Below are 22,063 nucleotides of genomic sequence, written 5' to 3' on the forward strand. Positions count from 1 at the left end.
AGTGTATGTGAATACGTGTGTGTGTACCTAAATATATAACCAAAATAACACACTGTTTAGTTTTAGCTGCTTATGAACTTTTTTTTTAATTTAAAAATGTTTTAATATTAACATAATACATCATTTCAATAGGTCAAATGAAAAACTCACAAAATCATCTTCACAGATGCCCACAATGCTTATGAACTTTATAAGAAACTTATTATTCTAATGTAGTAATGTTGAACTAGCTTTGTTCATTCAAAATTGTTTTTTAATATTCACCCAATTGTGTGCAGCTTAGTTAATTTATTCTTTACTGCTCTATGTCATAGAATTTGGGTTGCTTCTAAATTTTCTTGTTAGAAACAGTCCTTCTATTGATATTCTTATCCATGTTGCTGAAGCACCTTTGCAAGTGGTAAACTAGTTTTTTATAGGGTAGCTTTAAGGTTCAGTGGGAATATGTGCATAAAAGTACTCTATAAACGAGAATAGTAACAGTGTGCTCAGATTTGTGTTTTTACATATGGGAATAGGATGAGGATGTGTACAGGAAGGAGATCAGATAGGGGAGATAATTATAAAAATTGAAGAGAGATGCGGAGAGTCTGTGTGAGTGGGAATGGAAAAAACAAGTTAATTTAGAGAGATTGGGGGATGGACATTCTGGGATCTAGAAGTTAATTGGAAATGTGGTTTGAAGAGAGATGGTCCTCCAGCATTGTTGACTGAGATGAAATAAAGATGAGAGAGGGTTTTGGAAGGATAGTTAGTGACTTTGCTTTTTCACAGGTTAAATTTCAGAAATCTTGGAGGATATCATGTGAGATGAGTGGTAGTCAGTTAGAAATATTGAATGTTTAAAATAGTGAGTAATGTCCTCCACCTTATTTGTGCAGTGCTAGGGACTGAATTCAGGGATTCATACATGCTAGGCAAGTGCTCTACCACTGAGCTACACCCCTAGCCCACATATACAGTTTTAAATGAATCAGATCATTAACATGGAAAATCATTCTTTTGATCAACATACCTTAAGTATATTTATTACTTAGAACATAGGTCCACTAAACCTAACCAGATAGCAGAGTACAAAGGAAAACCTTTGTTTTTAAATTGGTTGGAATAATTTACTTTTTAGGGTATTTAACATTAATATGTATGGTAAATTTTTTTTTTATTGGTTCTGGATATTCTACCCAGGGGCACTTTATCCTGTCAGAGAAGTGTATACTGGGTGAGCTTTTGATTAATGTTGTACACTATTGACCTTTACAAGGTCATTCCATATTAGGAAGACTCAAGAATGGATCTGGTTGATCTGACTTTAAAAAAAAAAATCTCTCTTATGGATCACAGTAGTAAATCTTGTACTTGGTTTTATGGTATAAAAATTGCCAAAAGGGAAGCAAATATCAATACTTTTCTGGGAAAGTCAATGTCAGAGATGTTATAGACCCGATTAGCTTCAGGAGTTGAAAGGTTCATTTGTCCCTTTGTTTCACACCACACCTTTTTTTTTTCTTTTTTAGTAGCAACATCTGTGACAATATTTTCCAAAGTATGTTTCTGTAGGAATACTAATCATATAGGATGCTCTTTGAAAGTAAAATTTTATGAAGTGCTGCGAAAATTTGGGAAATACTATGTAATAACTCTAAGAAAGTTACCATGTGAGAGCCAGGCACAGTCTGTAAACCCAGGGACTTGAGAGGCTGAGGTAGAAGGATATCAAGTTTGAGGCCAGCTTCAGCAATTTAGCAAGCCCAAAGCAACTTAGTTAGGCTCCGTCTCAAAATATAAAATAAAAAGGGCTAGAGATGTGGCTCAGTGGTAAAGTGCCCTGGGTTCAATGCCCAGCACCAAGAAAAAAAATGTTAATATATGGTAGAGCACTTGCCTAATGTGTGTGAATCCCTGAATTTAGTCCCTAGCACTGCATGAACAAAAATATCCACAAAAATGTAAATTATCACCAGCAGAAAAATGTGTAATCTATTTCTAATTATTTAAAGAAGCATCCTTAAATCTTAAATTTAAATCTTTCAACTTTTTTGACTTTTTGTTTTCTGCAATCTTCACTACAGAGGAAAATATTTCCTGATAAAAACAGTTAGCAATCATTATTTCTTAAGTGAAAAATAATTTGTGGTAATGTTTTGAATTTATAGTAGTAGAGATTATGTTGCTTTTCATATATCTTATCTTCTTCTTTTTAGTTACCTGACTGGATCAAGATCGGAGATGTGACTTCCAAAAATTGTCATCTTTTTGTAAATCTTCAATCAAAAGGCTTAAAAGGGGGAGGTATAATATCGACTTTACATGAAGATTGTGTTTTTATGTAGAAGTGGGAGAGTAAAATGATTGCCAGAGGCTGGGGGAGGCTTTGAGTAAACTGCACAAAGTTTCAGTTGGGCAAAGTGAATGAAATCTGGCAGTTTACTTAGTATAGGGCTGGATTATGATTAGGAATACTGTGTTGAATACTTAAAAAATATCCAGGAAGGTAGATATTAAATTAAGAGCTCTTCAACAAAAGCGGGAAAAAAGAAGAATGGGAAGAAATTTTTGAACGTGAAGGATAAGTTTCTGGGATTGGTGGTAATGATGGTTTGATAGTTTCACAAGTGTGGTGTACTTGTCTCCAAATTCCTCATGTTGTGTACATTAAATATCTAGCTTTTTGTATGCCAATCATGCCTCAGTAAAGTGGTTTAAAAATGATTATGTTTTAAAAGTGAATTGAAAGCATATAATGTTGGGATGTAATGACGGGATACCAGAGTTAAAGGAGAACAAAGGTGGGTGGAGCTAGATGAGGGATGAGTGAGAAAGAGTAGTAATAATCTGTGGAATTGGTCTTGGTCTTGGTGGATAGTTGTACAAAATTGTGCAAGTAAATGTGCACAGGTTGAGTATCCCCAGACTATGAATACAGAATGCTCCTAAATCCAAAACTTTGTTGTGAGTGCCAACATAGTGCCACAAATGGAAAGAAAATTCTGTGCCTGATTTCATGTGACAGTTCACAGTTAAAACAGTTATACTAAAAATATTGTATAAAATGATCTTCAGAGCTTTGTTTATAAGGCAAATATGAAATGTAAATTAATTTCATGTTTAGAGTCGGATTCTATCCTCAAAATATTTCATTAATCATATGCAAAATATTGCAGAATTTGAAATCTGAAACAATTCTTGTCTCAGAAACACTTCTGGTTCCTTATCTAGTTGATAAAGAGAACTCAGTCTAAATTAATGACTTAGTTTTTTTTTAAAGTGCCAATTACTTTTTACTTATATACAGATTTTGTTTTGTTTTGTTTTGTTTTTTGGTACCAGGACACTTGACCACTGAACCACATTCCCCCGCCCTATTTTGTATTTTACTTAGAGACAGAGTCTCACTGAGTTGCTTAGTGCCTCACCATTGCTAAGGCTGGCTGTGAGTTGCACTTCTCCTAACTCAGCCTCCTGAGCCACTGGAATTACAGGCATGTACTATGGCACCCAGCTATATACAGATTTTTAAAATTGTGTGCCTCTGAGGAATTCTTGTAAATAACTTCCTGTTAGCTATTAAAGGTATCCTTGTTAATTGATGTAAGAATATCTAGCATAGGCAAGACTACAGAGTAGTTAAACTAGACAACCATGGAGATAAGGACTGCTGAATTTCAGAATTATCAGAGCATTGGTTGAGTTTGAGTGTATTAAGAATGTGACACAAGGCACCACTGTCTCTAGCCAATAATATATTGGCAAAGTAATGACAAATAGCACCATTTATTTAGTTTTCTTTGGAAAATAGCAACATTTCCACACCTATTGTGCTCTTTATTTTTGAATAAGTAATCTTTTTTGATAGTATATTTAAAATATTTTTGTAACCTAATTTGTAGCTCAATTAAAAGTCTTGAGATTTGATAAAATTGAGTTTGCTTTACTTCATAATGAATTGCTTAGGTAGATTTTTGAACCAGGATCCTGCTTGAGATATATGAAATAAACTGTACTATCTATAGTTATCTGTGTCATGGAACCAAATCATATGGCTGATAAATTGAAGATATTTATCTAAATCATTTTAAAGGTATTCTGTATTTTAGGTCGATTTGGTCAAACAACTCCACCACTTGTTGATTTTCTCAAGGACATTTTAAGAAGATATCCAGAAGGAGGACAGATTCTTAAGGTAGGGTATGTGTTGTGCTCATGTTTAATTTCCTTTGATAAAAATGAGACACTGCAAAATTTCTTAGAAATCTTTTAGTGTTTAAAGTTTTAAAGTTTTGTCTAGATTTAAATGGCTATATTTATTTATTTCTGTGACTGCAGTGTATAGGTGGATGGGATAAGTTTGAGAATGCAGTCGGTGTGAGTATGTGAGTTTACCAGATCATTAGGCACAAAGTGTTGCTCTAGGAAATTGTGTAGAACATGGTGCAGGAGCATCACACAGCAATCAAATTACCAGCCAACCAAACTAATATAAACTTCACGTCAGGGACCAGCAATATATTTACATTTGGCTTTTGGATTTAGAAGTTTACTTTTTGGGCAGGTTTATTTATTAGGATAATTATTTATTTATTTCTACTGACTGATATTCTTTTTTAATGTACTCATTAAAAACAAAGGGGCTGGGGTGTGGCTCAGTGGTACAGTGCTTGCCTAGCATGTGTGAGGCACTGGGTTCAATCCTCAGCACCACATAAAAATAAATAAATAGAATAAAGGTATTATGTACATCTACAACTAAAATAATTAAAATAACAATAGCAACAACAACAACCCCCTTCCAACTGAACAACCATAAAAGAAAGCAATAAAGGAAGATATTGCAAAAAGTAGATTTTGTGTTTAATAACAAACTTCCTTAATGAATTATAAAACAGATCAATTAATATGTCTTTTTCCTTACTAATTTGTTTAGTATTTGTTATTTTTGGTATCTTAGCCCTCATTTCTTTAGAGATGGTTAGGACTGGGTCAGTTGAGCTCACAGTAATGTTCAGTTAGGCACTCAGTGAGCATAGTGTCATTCTTTAATGATGGTCATGAGATGAAATACTGAAGGAATTTCAGAATGGGCACCAGTGGTTCATAGAAGGTTAATTCGCAAACTTATTATATTGATTAATTAGGAAAATGGACCTGGGAAGAGTATGGATATGGGATTATTATGGGGGTAGAGAGAAGTGAACAGAGTGAATTCAGAATGAAGATGCAGTTGTGACAGGAAGTAGGGTCTCATCAATTCATTAGTGAGTGATTCGGATCATTGCTAGGAAATGAGGCAGTGGTCTGAGCAAGGTGTGTTGCAAACAGCTGGTGATTGATTCTTCTCCTTTGCTTGGTATGTATATTTATTTTGTAGCCAGTTCAATAGAATTTTGTTGCTTGGATATTTTAGTGCTAGATTTAATAGGAACCTTAAAAAAACTGCCTGTACCTCAGCTAATACCTTTTGTGATTTTTTTTTTTTTTTAAAGGGTCCGGATATTTTAGTGACCTGCCCAAGAGCAAATACAAAATTTATTGCTGCTGCTTCTCAGAATTAATTTATAAGTGATTCCCTGAGGAAATAACTGAGGAGAAAGTTTCCCATCCTATTTGGAGCCAGGGACTTAATATTTTATCTTCATTTTTTTTCCATCTCTGCTTCCTAAAATATATATAAATCACAGATATCTGAATGAAGACAAGATCCAACCTCTAAAATGCTATCATTTTGTAAGCTTCCTATTGTTTTGGTAATTATTTCATCCTTATTTTTCATTCTGTATGTTGTTTCATAATGTAAATAAGGTTGCTAAATTTTAGAGATTTTGTTAGGTTGAATAGAATTAAAATGGGCTTAAAAGATAAAAATCCTATGAGAAATGGGCAGTTTGTAAAGAGGAGGAATTAGTAGCTGACAAGGATGTAGTAGAAGGGTGTGGTTCAAATACTCAAGTTTGGGGTTGAACAGCTTCTCAGTTCAGCACTATTCCTTCAGTATCCTTTCAGTTGTTGTATTTCACATGGAAGTGTCTCCTGTCTACTCTAATTAAGGCTTTCCTCTCCACACTGCTATGGTATCAGTGTCAGCTCTCTTAAATTCTTATTCATCCCTACCTCCGATTTAGTGAACCTAAGGTTTTGGGGAGGTAAAGAGGTACTATATTTCATTGTATAATTGTTGCAGATTTTATGCCAATTTTTTGGTAAAAAAGTGGGGTGCAACCATTATGTGAAGTTTTTTGTTTGTTTAAATTGTGCTGGTGTTACTTAAAAATCCTGAGAGGCAAGATTAGGATGTACTCCTGAATTAATGTCAATGTGGTGGTGACAATCATGCAGTGAAGTATAGTATTTCTCCACAAAGTCAGGTTCCTGAGTATAATAACACAGAGTAATTTATTGTGTTTGTAATGACCTGCCTGTTTAAACAGAAGCCCTTGATTGGTTTGGTTTTAAGTCATAGCTCATTTGGAAAATTATCATCTATTGATCTTTCCTTACTTTAGACAAGATCTGAAGAAAATAAACTAGGGATAATGTCTATGGAGTTCAGATCAATGTTTTGATGATTATAGCCTGACTTTAGGAGTTAAATCTTAAAATGAAGTTTCTTTTCAACTTACCAGGGCTCAGCAAGTTTTGGTAGATGTCCAGAAGTGGTTGGGGTGGTTGGGGTTGGAAGTTTTATTGAGGCCAGTGATGGGTATAAATCTTAATTTTTCCTTTCATTTCTACATTACAGGGGTCTTGTCACCCATTCACTCACCCACCATCCACCAAGGGAACAATATTATTATCTCCTTTGTGAAAGGACTGAAACAGTCCCAGTCGTCACACTTTGTACTTAGGAGAATGCCATGTTCATGTGTCAGGCTCTCAAGAATGTAGCATATGAAAGGGTACATATAGATTGATACTACTTGGTTCTTATTTTTTTTTTTTATGAGGAGGTAAGTGTGGTAAGCAAATGATAACCAAAGGTCTGTTTTTGGAAATTGCTCAATAAGCATGAGATACTCCTACAGAGAACAAGATGTGCAGCTTTTGGAAATAATTTCTTTTTAAGGAAGATAAAAAGTTTTAGGTAGATTGAAGAAACAGTTGAAAATAGTTCCAGGATTTGTATTTAGAGGTTAAACTTAGTAATGGTGACTTGAAAAATGTATATAATTGGAGAAGGACTTTTCAGCCACACCTTCATATGTATGTAGCAATTACTATTTTTGGTAACCTCACTAGAGCTTAAAGATAATAAGTAGTTGATTTCCTTATTTATATATGTACTTTTAAAAATTGTAGGTAAATACAAAGTCGGGCAATAAATAACTATATTATTGAATTGTATATTATTTAATGTATTTCTATACATTAAATTATTTTATAACATGAACTATATTATAATGAACTATATTATTTAATGTATTTCATGTTTAGGAATTAATTCAGAATGCAGAAGATGCTGGGGCCACAGAAGTTAAATTTTTATATGATGAAACTCAATATGGAACGGAAACTCTTTGGTCAAAAGATATGGCACAATATCAGGGTAAGAATCAATAATTAGGAGCAAACTTTATTTTATGCAACAAGTGATTTTTAATGATTTATGATTCTTTGTTTAATGAACAGTCTAATTATCATTTGCATTTCATGTCTTGGAATGTTTAATTACACTTATTCAGGCACTTTTCTCTGCTTTTGGTTGGAAAATATCTCTGCCACTTGGTAATTTTAGAGAACAAAGAAAAAGCAATATAATTACATAAGTGTTTTATTCTATTCAATCACTTTGGATTTATATTTTTACTAAGATGATGGGATACCCTTTCCATATACATAACATTTTTTGAATTTTGGAAAGAAGGTTGTGCTTTGTGTGTGTTTTGTTTTCTACTCCAGGGGTACTTTACACTAGGGGTGAGAGGAAAGATTGAAGGGGAGGAGGAAACAGGAAAATGAAAGAAAAGATAACAAAAGAGCCATAGCCAGTAGATTACTCTGAGCATACTTATACTCTGAAGCAATGTATTGAAAAGAATGTTCATAACTTTTAGTGCAGCTCTGAAGTTGATAGGGTGATTGTAAATGACTATAAATGAAAAAGAAGGGTCGGTTCCCTTTGCTCACAGATTTTCAGAGAGAGATGAGTCATACAGTTTAAAAAGATGCTTTGTGATTTAGGAGGGTGATCACCATTGGTAACTAAGTATTTGGCATAGTCATAACTTAGATGCTTTGTGATTTGGAAGTTGCACTTTCTTTATTCTTTAAAAAGAGACGTATGAGTCCTGGTAACATCAGAAGGCTTGCATTTTGGATCCGAGTTCCTGCCACTGTGCTGATTTATGGTCAGTCACATCAGAGGTCATATTGTTTCAAGAGAGGTTTAATGTGTAAGATTTCTCGACTCTTAAGTCTGTGACTGAAGGTAATCATGTGGCAAGACATCCAACTTGGATTCTAGGGACTTCAGGCTATGTCCTAGACCTACATGGGGCCACCATACTGTCAGCTCCTCAGGCACAGGTACACCAAGTGGCACCTCTGATCCTTACATTTATTCCTGCTCACCTACAATTGGTAACAAGGGCAAAATCTGTCTCCTAGTTAGTTTGATGATTAAATAAGATCATAGACATGATAATGTTTGTGTCTGGTATTATTCTGATGTTGTGTATGTACTGTAGAACCATAAAGGTAAGATTGTAACGAGATGTTAGAAAGATTTTGCTTCAAAATTCTGCCAGATGTCTGGGATATTTTGCTTCCAGTCTTTTTACCTCATTAAAAAATATTTTAAATAAGATTATTTAGTTGAGTTGGTACATATTTATGGATAGCCTCTTTAAAAGCATTATCCATTTAATAGTTTTAAAAATAAAAGTCGAGCCAGGCGGGGTGGTGCTTGCCTATAATCCCAGCAGCTTGGGAGGCTGAGGCAGGAGGATCATGAGTACAAAGCCAGCCTCAGCCAAAGTGAGGTGCTAAGCAACTCAGTGAGAGCCTGTCTGTAAATAAAATACAAACTAGGCCTGGGGATGTGGCTCAGTGGTGGAATGCCGTTGAGTTCAATCCCTGGCATGCTCCTCCCCAGAAAAAGGTGACATATAAAAATAGGTGACAGTGATCTTTATCTGTATTTTAAAAAGATTTATTGAAGATTCTCTGTGCTCTTGCATATTTGGGAATGACTTTCTCTTGCCTTTAGACATGAGCAGTCTTCTTGGATCACAATTTATTTCTGTTTTTTTTTCCTCCATGTAGTGATATTTAGAATTTATATGAGAACTCTTCTGTATAGCTTGTTTTATTTCTTTTTATATAATGAGTTAATAGAATGCTAAGATGGTAAATCAGATGCACCAGAGTAAGAGATCTTACCCAGCATTGCACTTAATCAGTCTTTCAAAGATAAGAGTTAAGACACACAGGTGAAGGGAACACGGAAAAGTCTGGGACTCCTCTTACCTATCTTCAGGTTCTTTGATGCTGTTAGGACACACACTGGCCTTGGTTTAACAGAAATGGTCCCTGAGTTGTACATGTGGATCATAACTTAACATAGGAGCTATTCCAGTCATAAAACACACTCATATTTTTTTCTGATAATCACAAAACTATGACATTTTCAAGTGGATTATCCTTCATAAATGTATAAATTCCAGATGTTTTTACAATAAGCTACCTTTTTGAAGCTATCCAATAGCTAAGGACTCTCCTCCTAGTAAATACTGCGAGTTTCCCCAGAGATCTGTCATCAGCATGTTTACAAGGAGACTTAGCTAGGCCATCTCTTTCTTGGGTATTCCCTAGGTAAAGAAGGTAGGTGGCAGGCCTCTGCTAATTTTTTTCTACTGAAATGCACATTTTCTTCTTTCGGGATGCTTTTCTCATAAATATCTCATTTTTGGAACTAAGAGCACCCCCTTTTAATCAGGTGCTGATTTAATAGGTGGTGGGGGTTAAATTGATCTCAGTGATGGAAACAGAGAGAGATCCAGTGAGACTCCCAAGTTGATTGGAGCAAGGGAAAATATGTGGTCTCTCCTAATTCCAGGATGAGTATGATCAGAATTAACCCTTGAATTAAAGACACTGAGAATTGACAAGGCTTTTCTTGCTAGATGCACAGACTTGAGAAGGGATGTATCTGGCCCACTTTGACCAGTTCCCTGTGCTGCTGTAGGGTCATGTTTGTCTTTGGTTCTAACTGTGAACAGACAGGGTGTAAGGAAGCTCCGGTTTCCAAGGCCTAGGGAAGCTCTGCTTATGGGGTGGTTTTCACTGTGTTCCTTCTTTTAGGACCTATAATAGCAATTTGAATACGTACAAAAGCCTCCGAAAAGAGATGTGAGGGGGAAATTATTTTTCAACAAGCATTTTATTTGAATTTTCCAAAAAAGGTCCTGTTGCTTTGTAATTTAATGAATGCTTTAAATAGGCAGTCAAGCAGTAAAGAGTTAGCTGCCGGCTTTTCTGTTAGTGGGAGGGATGGTGGGTCTTCCTTTGGGCTGGTGGTCTGCTGCATTCCTGGTAATGTTTCATTCAGGTGTGTCCCCTGCTAAATTTCTTAATTACCTTCCACAGGCCTTACAGTTACATGAGTTCTTTGTAGTTTTGGGTAAGAAGATCACTCGGGCCTGGTGTTCAGTGTTGAGTTTTTGTGGTCCTTTATTCTGTGTCTTCATAGCTATTTTTAATGGACATGGAGCAGGCAGAACCAGGCACTGCTTTGTTAGATTCCATTTTAAATCAACTCGGGTTAACTGTTGTGAAATAACAATATGTGTTTGTTACTATTCCTATGATATTGTGTAAAATTATATATTTTATCATACTATGTAAAGACTGCTAGCATTATATTAAAGACTAATGGTATCATATGCTGATACTGATTATATTAACACTGACACTTTTAGGTATGTTCTCTCTCCTGGGTGCTGTGCTCAGTCTCTTATTTGTATCATCAGATCTTCAACGCTTCTTTGTGGGTAGCTACTATTCTTGTCCTTGTTGCCCAGATGAGGAAACTGAGCCTTCTGACTGTGGTTGCTAATGGTCAGGCTGGTGACATCCAGACTTATTTAAGTCCAGAATCCTCTCACTTGTCCTTTCCAAAACAACCTTTGCAGCCTTAATTTATTATTATCCTGATTATTTTGAAATTAGAAGTGACCATTTTTTTGTAAAACAAAACAGGCTGTCATCTTCATATCTGGGCTTAAATTTAAAGGAGCATGAGGAGAACCATTTGAGGGTGCTGAGAACTGCCTAAGTTCATTTTCATAGTGTATAGATACACATAGCATAGCTTTTTCTTTTTTTTTTTTTTTTTTTTTTTGGTACCACTGAGCCACATCCCTAGCCCTTTTTTTGTGTTTTGTTTTATTTTATTTAGAAACAGGGTCTGGTTAAGTTGCTTAGCCTTGCTAAATTACTAAATCTGGCTTCGAACTTGCCATCCTCCTGCCTCACCTCCTGAGCTACTGGGATTACAGGCATTTGCCATTACACCTGGCACACATTATTGTGTATGTGTTATTAAGTAACTATTTTTAAGAGAAAGCATGTTTAAAGTATAATGAGTTAATACAGTTGAATATTTAAAAGAATGTTAGAGCTTCTCAAAATAGAGTCCCAAAAATATTGGTGCAGAATTATAAAAATAACTTTTTAAAGAAGCTACTTTGGGTACATGTATGAAGATACAAATTGGTGTCAACATACTTTATATACAATCAGATATGAAAAATTGTGTTGTATACGTGTAACAAGAATTAGAATGCATTCCACTGTCATTTATTTAAAAATAATAATAAATAAATTAAAAAGAAGTTACTTTGGATATAATTCTGGATCACATATTTAAACATTTGTCACATTAATGACTTTTTAAAATTTATAAGTAATACCTTATGTAGAAAACAAAAAGCAAAACTAAAAAAAGGCAAAACTCCAGAATTTATAACATGATTATTAATAGTGAAGAATTATTTTTCATTTTATTGAATAATACATTAATAAGGTTTTTTTGGTCAGCAATAAATTCTTGATTTATTCAGCTGCTAATTTTTACCATTACATTCTTTTTATTGTGAAAATAATTGAAATTATAATGAATTCTGAATTCTGTCACTGCATTCACTTCTCTCCATTTTCCCTTAAAAAAAAAAAAAAGTGTACTGCTTTCTGAATATCTGCCTTGCATTTTAACACCCAGGGTCAGCTCTCTATGTGTACAACAATGCGGTTTTCACTCCAGAGGACTGGCATGGCATTCAAGAAATAGCAAGAAGCAGGAAAAAGGATGATCCATTGAAGGTTGGAAGATTTGGAATTGGGTTTAATTCAGTCTACCACATAACAGGTGTAGTATTTGACTTTTAAGTCTTGATAATGGAAGATATTTTAGACTAAATTGTATAATTTATTTGGTTAATTTTAGAAATGATACTCTTTTAAAGACATCTTCCCCACATTCTTCTGTCAGTAGCAAGAAGTATGTTAATGAATATCAGTGTTCCAAATTTTCTAAAATCATCATAGTTAATTGTACCCAAATTATACTTCATTATGTCATGTTAAGAGTTAAAGTTATTATGATTCTATGGAATCAGTGTAATATATTGTTATATTGTGTGTGATTTAAATTGTAGCTTTTGAAGTAAGAAAATTGTCATTATGAAAATTTGTTATGCTAGAAATCTCTAAGAGTTAAACTGATTCATATAGATTTCCTTGTACATGTTTGCACATATCAGAAGGTTAAAAAGAAAAGTGTAATATCTCATTGGTACTGAATAACTGAAAAAAAACGAAGGTCTTTAAATTGGTTCTGGTATCTCTATATATTTTTTTCTCTTGAGTAAACATGCTATTCTTCTTAGATTTACCAGTATTTTAGAGATCACTTTGAAATCATGTTTTGAATCTGGAAAGAACCTGAGGTTTCTGGAACATAGATACAATTGGAAATGCTTGAAACTCTTAGTGTAGACATTTCTAAGAGTAATGTCTGATCTTCCAAAATCACAGCTTTTAGTGTTTACTATAGTTGTGCAATAAAAATTCTTTGTTGAATTGGTTCTTACTATAGTTTTGTTTGAAATTGATTTTAGGAGAAGGAGAGACTGAGTAGGTAGGGCTGTGACTATAGGTAGGATGACCCAGTATTTTATCATTCAAATTGGAACATGTTCAGGAGTAAAGGAGGGTGTTATTATTTTCAGACAATTAGCCTAAATTAGAATTGTCCTGAGCAAATGGAAAGTGGGATCTTCCTAACTATACCTGAATTTTACTAAACTATTGCACTTACATTAATATTGATCTATTAAATAACATTGAATGTCTCGTATATGAAAATTACATTAAATTATATATTGGAGTATATTACATATGAATAATAATATTCATGTGTTCACTTATTCGCAAGTTAGCCCTCAGGACTGCAACATATGGTGGTTTTGAAGTGTTATGTAGTATGTATACGAATCACACAAGTGTGGAGACTATTCTGCAGGAATGAACCATGAAGTTAGAACCAGGCTGATAAATCAGCATTTGTATCTCAATGTGGTTTTGTTAAGTTGACAATGAGCACATTTATGTGGGACATTAACTGGAGAGAATTCTCTAACCTGAGGATTTGAGAGGCCGTAGGTAATGCTTTTATAGTGTCAGAAATCTCCTTAACCTGATTTCAGTCATGGGTATTTGGCATTGTGTAATGGGTATACAGACAAGTGTGTCCTGGACTGTAATGTTGCCAGGTGGTTAAATCCATCCATTTGCTACCCAAGAGCTTATGAGTTTGTGATTGTGACAGTTAACCACACATAGATATTAAGGGTTGACATCATGGCGTTACTTCTTGGATGAAGCTTAGGTGCTAACATCTGCATGTGAGACCACATATATCAGAATTACCTTGGGAATTTCACCAAAGGGCATCATGGATAGAATTTCTTTTAATACAGTAGGTCTGACACATCTAGTTTTTTTCTACCAGTGTTGAAATATCACTCAGTCTTTGATTAAGAATCAGTTGAAGCAATTATCAATTCAGGGCCATGTTATAGAAAAAATATGTGTCTCTAAGTACTATACAGGCTCAGTGTGGTGAGACTCTTCCAATGTGAGAAGCACTTTCACCTGCGGGAGCTCACTTCTTATTCACTAGAGGGCCTGTGCTTGTTAGTGACATGGTGGGCAGAACCACCTGCATTATAGTTCTCCTCCCATCTTTTTTTCATAGTGTAGAGTTGAATTTTAAATTTTGAGCATAGGTTGTAACTTTGTTAATTGGGTTCAGTGTGGCTGTGGGGGCTGAGTATAAATATCAAATGTTCTTTATATCCTATGTTTAATGACTTTGAATATACAGCCTAGGTTTTCACAATAATTATGGACAGTTTCTGGGCCTGGCACTTGTTATTGATTAGATTGAATCAAAAGAGAAATCATTTTTAATGTTCAAAGCGTTACTTTTTTCAATGCCAAATTAAGTCAGTTTTTGAATCATGTTTTTCAGGTGCTAGATTTTGATGGTAATTTTAATCTTATTATAACCACTTATTATCACAGTGCATTAAATTTCAGAGTTGATCATGACTTTAATTTTTATTTACAGATGTTCCTTGTATCTTTAGTGGTGACCAGATTGGGATGTTAGATCCTCATCAAACACTTTTTGGCCCCCATGAATCAGGCCAGTGTTGGAATCTCAAAGATGACAGCAAGGAAATTAGTGAGCTTTCAGACCAATTTGCACCTTTTATTGGCATTTTTGGAAGCACCAAGGAAACATTTATAAATGGCAATTTTCCAGGAACATTTTTCCGTTTCCCTCTTCGCTTACAACCTTCGCAGCTTAGTAGCAACCTCTATAACAAGCAGAAAGTTCTTGAATTGTTTGAATCTTTTAGGGCAGACGCAGACACAGTACTGCTCTTTCTGAAAAGTGTGCAGGATGTCTCTTTACATGTGCGAGAGGCTGACGGGACAGAGAAACTGGTGTTTAGAGTGACTGCCAGTGAAAATAAGGCCCTGAAACATGAACGGCCAAATTCTGTAAAGATTCTGGAAACTGCAATAAGTAACTATTGTAAAAAGATTCCAAGCAATAGTATCACCTGTGTAACATACCATATAAATATAGTTTTAGAAGATGAGAGTACTAAGGATGCACAGAAGACATCTTGGCTGGTGTGTAACAGTGTGGGTGGGCGAGGGATTTGTAGTAAACTTGACTCTTTAGCTGATGAATTGAAATTTGTCCCAATCATTGGAATAGCCATGTCTTTGTCATGCAGAGGTGACGAAGAAAAAGGAGCAATATCTGATTTCTCAGGAAAAGCATTTTGTTTTCTTCCTTTACCTCCTGGCGAGGAGAGCAGAACTGGGCTCCCAGTCCACATCAGTGGGTTCTTCGGCCTGACTGACAACCGCAGGAGCATAAAATGGAGAGAGCTGGACCAGTGGAGAGATCCAGCAGCCCTGTGGAATGAATTTCTTGTTGTGAATGTTGTCCCAAAAGCGTATGCCACCTTGATCTTAGATTCAATAAAACGTCTGGAGATGGAAAAGAGCTCCGATTTCCCTTTGTCTGTGGATGTTATCTACAAGCTTTGGCCTGAGGCCAGCAAAGTCAAGGTGCATTGGCAACCAGTACTGGGGCCTCTGTTTAGTGAATTATTCCAAAATGCTGTGATTTACTCAATCAGTAATGATTGGATCAAGTTGGAACAAGCCTATTTTTCAGAACTTGATGAAAGTTTGGAATACACAGAATCTGTGCTCAACTACCTCCAGAGCTCAGGGAAGCAGATTGCCAGGGTGCCAGCAAATCTGGCTGCTGCAGTTCAGCTCAATGCTGTTGCCTCCTCCAGCTCCACGCCTATGAGGAAGGTGACACCTGCATGGGTGCGGCAGGTGCTGAGGAAGTGTGCACATTTGGGCAGTGCTGAAGAAAAGCTTCACCTTCTGGAATTTGTGCTTTCTGACCAAGCCTACAGTGAGCTGCTTGGGCTGGAGCTGCTACCTTTGCAAAATGGAAATTTCATCCCCTTTTCCTCATCTGTGTCAGATCAAGATGTTATTTATATTACCTCAGAAGAGTATCCAAGGTAGAGATCATACCTCTCAAATGCTTGTTTACTCTGGGGGCTCCCTGCCCCTCCCCGCGTCTTTTATTGTAAAACATATCAGTTAGCTATGTAGATTTTGTGGTTGGGAAGGTTTTTTGAAGAAATATTTTGTTAAAATACTAAAGGATATGTTGCACATTTTAAAATGCAAAAGGGTGCCAGTTATTTATCATTTAAAAAATTATCTAAAAGCTGGGCATGGTAGCATACATCTGTAGTCTCAGATACTTGGGAGGCTGAGGCAGAAGGATTATTTGAGCCCAGGAGTTCAAGGCCAATGTGGGCAATAGTGAGACCCCATCTCAAAAAAAAAAGTTATCCAAGTAGTTATTTACCTTAAATTTGAATAGCATCCCTGAGAACCATGATTATAAAGTGCTAGTAATAACTAGGTCAGATTAGTCTCTATTGAGGTGTTTTGATGTATCTCTTTATAACTGAGGGTATGTATTGACATTTCAGAAAGGAAAACTGATTTTATCCTATGGTGTTTAGAACATGTCTGAATTATTTTTTAAGTATTTTTCTTTAGTTGTAGATGTACACAATGACTTTATTTATTTATTTATTTATTTATTTTTATGTAGTGCTGAGGATTGAACCCAGTGCCTCACACGTGCTAGGCGAGCGCTCTATCACTGGGCCACAACCCAATATGGTACACAATACCCTTATATTTTAAGCCAAAGCCTAGGTAATAATTGGTCAAAAGTACTGAAACTTTATTTCATCTGTATACTTTATGTAAATTTAATCATCATTTTATGTAAGACAAAAATAGTAGGTTTAACTGGCTTGAAATTCTATGGTAGAATATTTTTTAATTTTAGAATTATTAAAAGATTATAATTGCTGTGTGCCTTTCATTTTCTAGGTCCCTTTTCCCAGGTCTTGAAGGAAGATTTATTTTGGATAACTTGAAACCTCACCTTCTAGCTGCTTTAAAGGAAGCTGCCCAAACCCGAGGTATTGTAGTTGTTTAGAATTTTTTAAAAAAACAAACCTCTTGCTGGGCATGGTGGTGCATGCCTGTAATTCCAGTGGTGTGGGAGGCTGAGTCAGGAGGATCACAAGTTCAAAGCCAGCTTCAGCAATTTAGAGAGGGCCGGAGCAAGTTATTGAGACTCTGTCTCAAAATAAAAAGGACTGGGGATGTGGCTCAGTGGTTAAGTGCCCCTGGGTTCAATCCCTGCTACCCCCATACCCCCCCAAAAAAATGAATCTTACAAGGATGTAAATAGGTTTTGTAAGTTTTCTATTAATAATTATTCATTTTAGACTTGTAAATCAATGATTGTATATGGTTCAGCCTAACAGAATTGCTATGTTTTAAGATATTTCAGAAGTCATTCTAGCATCTAAAAGAATCCAAACGTAATGTATGTAAGAGTCTCTCCTGTCATGGTCTGATGGTGGCTATTTACAGAATCTCATCTTTACCAGGTTAGGGCTTTGCATTTTTTTCTAGTGCTTTTCATTTTGACATTTGAGCCTCTTCTCCTCACACCTTGCAGAGCCTGTGTAGTAATAAGGACAGCAATTATTAGTTAAGTGGCATGGATAGGAATAGAAAGGTTAATAAGTTCAAGGACATTACAGAAGTTCAGGTCTTTGATCTTGCCCTCCTTGTTTCCTCCAGGGCTTCTTGTGGTTATGCTGGGTTTGCATTAAATGTGATCAGCTTCCTAGAAATGTGAGCTTGTACATTGAACCCCATAAAACTTTTCACTGAAGTATAACGTACATACAGAAAAGTGCACATATAGTGAATGTTGGCTTAGAGGAATTGTACAAACTGAACATACCTATGTCACCTAGATCAGAAAACAGGACCAGAGTCCCTCTCTTTCCTTTTCAGTTCACAACTCAAGGGACACAGCAGAAATTAACTTAGCTAGTTATCATCCTTTTAAAAGCAATCATACAGTATGTACTTTTTGTTTTGCTTCTTTAACTTAACTGTAGTGCTACTGAGATTCTTCCAATCATTGTATGGTGGTATAATTGCTCTTATTGCTATAGTACTTCATTGTGTGATGGATTACTTTCTTTTGAAGAGAATATTTGGTTGGTGGAAAATAGTTTCTGATGTGGATATGGATTTACAAATCAGCTGAAAGTTATTCAGAGCCAAATTAGGTAAAAAGGATAGAAGGCCAACAGAGTAATACTACTTTGGCTTGGAATTTTTCAGATATCCTGTTGTATAGAGTGTGGCCAAAGTTTGCTTTTCTAGCCCCAGTGGATTGGTTGGGGGGGAACACACTTGGTGTTATATTTGTAGGAGTGAGTTAAATTTATAAGTTAACTTTGGTAATTTGATATCTTTACAAAGTTCAGTCTTCCTACTTTACATATTTTCTCTCTCTCTCTCTTTTTTTTTTGTTCTTAGGACTTAACCCAGAGGTACTTTACCAGTTAGCTATATCCCCTATATCAAAAAAATATTTATTTTTTTGAGACAAGGTCTTGCTGAGTTGCTCAGGGCCTTGCTAAATTGCTGAGGCTGACCTCAACTTGCAATCCTCCTGCCTCGCCTCCTGAGTCACTGGGTTTACAAAGTGTGCCACCATGTCCTGCTCATTATCTCTTCTGCATGTCCTGGTTATTTCCTGGTCATACCATAAACACTGTGTTTTGTCTCTTGTTAATTTATCTTTTGGTTAATTTTTTTTTGAATGTTAACTAGATGTTTATTCAAGGCTTTCTTTTGTTTGTTTTTCATCATCCATCATGTGTGCTTATGGCAGCCAGTGTCCTGTTCTTCTATTGAGCCTAGAATTAAATGCAGTAACTCACAATGTAGTTATAGGCAGCATTAGAAAAACCACAGGCTTCTTTACATGTGTCCTGCCCCTGCAAAATATGGAGGAGCTTGCTGTAAGAAACATACTGAGCATGTGCAGATTCTCTTCCTAAATTTACCAATTGGGTCATTCTACCTTTTGGAGGTGTGGGGTATATGAGTATGAGAAGAGAGAGGCCGAAAATATTGTTTGTGGAGATCTCTTCATGTGGTAGGAAACACCAAAAATACATACAACATTTGGTATTTTCTGTTCTAAGTAATGGTTACTCCATTGTTTTGCTGACAGAAAGCACTGTGGACTCTCAACTTGTGTTTACCTGTAAAACTGCTTACCCAGTCTTGAAAGTACTGCTGCATGAAATTAAAATGTGATGTTTCTTCCCATGCAGTGGATAGTTCTCTTCTACTTCTGTAACTCAAACAATTTCTCTTATTATTTGATAATTTCTCCTTTTACTTATAACACATTTAAATTCTTAGTCAAATAGTAATTACTGCTTGTATTTTCAATGTTTACATCTATTGTCCTTTTGTCATTAGCAATTGAACATGTTTCAGTATCTTCTATTTCAGGGAAAGCAAAAGAAACCTTGACTTTGATTTCAATTCTTGAATTCTGTCACAGTCTAGTTTCTAGAAGAGTAGTCTTACTACTCTGACCATTCATTATCACTGTAAACAGACTTTTACTTCTACTATCATTCCTCTGAACGCTGGCTGAAGTCAACTATTAATAATTTCTGTGTTATTATGTTTAGTGTATTCTTTTTTCCCTTTTATATGATCTCCCTGAAGATCTCGTGCTGTTGCTCACTACTTTATACCCTCTGCTTTTAAGCTACTATTCTTTCTTTTATCCTCCTATATCTTTGACTATTCCCAGAATTATTTGTGAATCCCTGTTCTTTAGTTAACTCCCTAAATATGAGTTAGTTCAAGGGCTCCTTCTTCAGCTATTTTATTTTATTCTTTATTTTCTTTGAGTATATTTATTTGTGTATTAACGACCTCCATAGCAATCCAGTCTCAAGTGTAATGTAATGAAACAATTAAAAACCTGGCCTTATAGTCACATAAGTCTGGGTTCAAACTTCACTCCTTGATTTATTGTGTGACTTTGAACAAAATCATCACCCTCTCTGAACCTCTGTTTCCTCTTTGATGCACTGATATCCTTCCATAAGGGTGTATCTGATGTCCTCTGGATTTGATTACATGGATTACAGGAATACTGCTGTATTGTGAGGTTAATGAAATGAGAATAAAGATTGAGTGGATGGTGGCACCAGTCACATGTTACCAACTGAATTTTATCCAGATTTGTATAAATTACAGTAGGACGGATTATTAAGAAGATTTTTTTGAGGACAAAATAATGTATACAGAATCTGTCTGTCTATCTATCTATCTATATTTGTCTATTATGTATGTTGCTTAGCTCAATTCCTAGCACATAGTAGATATTAATAAATGGCATTTATTATGAATGATCATTTTACACTTGGAGTTTCGTAAGTATTTCAAAAATAAAACATTTTCAAAAACTTTAGTCCTCACCTGAAATCATTTCTTCTTTTGAATGACCCTGTTGAGAATGATGCCACTATCCATGGGAATTGTTCTAGATGAGTTCTTGTTTGTCGTCTTTTTCTGCAGTTTGCTGGTTGTTTGTTTTAGTCAGCTTTCTCACTTCTGTGACCAAAGACTTGACAAGAGCAATTTTGGGGACGGGGGGAATGTTTATTTGGCACTTAGGATTTCAGAGATCTCAGTGCATAGACATCCAACTCCACTGCTCTGTGCCTGAGGTGAGGCAGAACATCATGGCATGAGATAACAGCCTATATCATCATCTCCTTTTGAGAAGCTCAAAGAAATTGAAGGATTTAAGTGATTTGCTTGAGTTGTAGAATTGGAGCCACAATTCTATTTATTTTTTATTTGCAGGTCTAGATTATTTATCTATTAAAAAGTGAGTAAATGGGTTAATTCAGAAATTGGGGAAGAAGAGAAGAGTTAGAAGAGCAGGTAACTGGACACTGAATGAAAAAGCAATTAAGTGAGACAAATGCTTAACATAGTGGCACCAGAATCCTATTTGTATACTTTAAAATTTTTATATTCATTTATTAGGCATGGTCATATGCCTTGTTTCATATCGTGACCAGAGTCTTCCATAAGTGTCAGTTTCAAATTCCCATATGTACCAGGCATCATGCTAAATGAGATTAATATACAGATGGATAAAATTGAAGAAGTTCACAGTGGAGTGAGGATCCTGATGTAAAAATCATTACTGTCATTTAGTTTGATGGGCACTTAATCAAATATTGAGAATAGAGTGGGTGTATATTGAGGTGGGTGGCAAGTCAGGGAGAGCCCATGTTCTGTCTTGCACATGTAGGGAAAATTCTAGCCACCCCCATAGCTATTTGTTGGATGGAAGGGACCATGTATTAAGAATGGTCTTTTTTACCCTTCCAACTCCACTCTCACCCTCACCTTCACCCTCATTCAGGCCACTGTCATCTCTCCTTGAAATGGGGAAATAACCTCTAGTATCTCCCCCTGTTCATTCTTACCCCTCAGGTTGACTCAACGTGCACAAGTATTGTCTTTCTAAAATACTGCTTTCCTACCACTTCTCAAAAATCTTTCACAGACTTCCACCTTTTCCTTACAAAAAGGCCTAATCCTTAACCTTTCTAACAAGGCTGTTTATTACCTGGCTGCCGCAGCCCTGCTGGCTGGGCAAAATAACGGGGGGGGGGGGGTGGGGGTGGGGTGGGGTGGGGGTGGGGGGGTGTGTGGGGGGGTGACGAGGAACTTGTGTAGATTGATACAGCAGGAGTGGGAGCCGTTTATTGAAGGACAGGAGGGGTATATATACATTCCTCGCAGCTCATCTTAATTAACATAAACTAGATACAGCAGTCAACCAATAAGGAATCTCCACACTTAATGGCTCGCTGGAGTTACTTCACAAACCACTCCCTCTGGCAAAATGCCAGGCGCCATCTTGACTTGTTTATAGACCTTAACACCTGGCTTTGTTTTTCTGGGTGTCATAAAGATGCCTGAAACGTGGAAGTCCTACATAAATCTTTGGTATTAT

General features: G+C 35.8%; 1 protein-coding gene across 2 annotated transcripts in view; it reads left to right on the plus strand.

Annotated features, from left to right (window-relative positions):
- Window positions 1-22,063, plus strand: part of LOC308657875 (sacsin) — an 88,913-nt gene that overhangs the window by 48,838 nt on the left and 18,012 nt on the right. For both annotated transcript variants that reach the window (XM_081310095.1, XM_081310096.1), the window contains exons 4-9: window positions 2,202-2,289; window positions 4,095-4,180; window positions 7,426-7,537; window positions 12,212-12,358; window positions 14,624-16,118; window positions 17,014-17,105. In XM_081310095.1, coding sequence (XP_081166221.1) covers window positions 2,202-2,289; window positions 4,095-4,180; window positions 7,426-7,537; window positions 12,212-12,358; window positions 14,624-16,118; window positions 17,014-17,105 — 2,020 coding nt within the window. The remainder of the gene's footprint in view (window positions 1-2,201; window positions 2,290-4,094; window positions 4,181-7,425; window positions 7,538-12,211; window positions 12,359-14,623; window positions 16,119-17,013; window positions 17,106-22,063) is intronic.

The sequence above is a fragment of the Spermophilus citellus genome (assembly GCF_964194105.1).
Source record: "Spermophilus citellus genome assembly, chromosome: 1".
Lineage (NCBI taxonomy): Eukaryota > Metazoa > Chordata > Mammalia > Rodentia > Sciuridae > Spermophilus > Spermophilus citellus.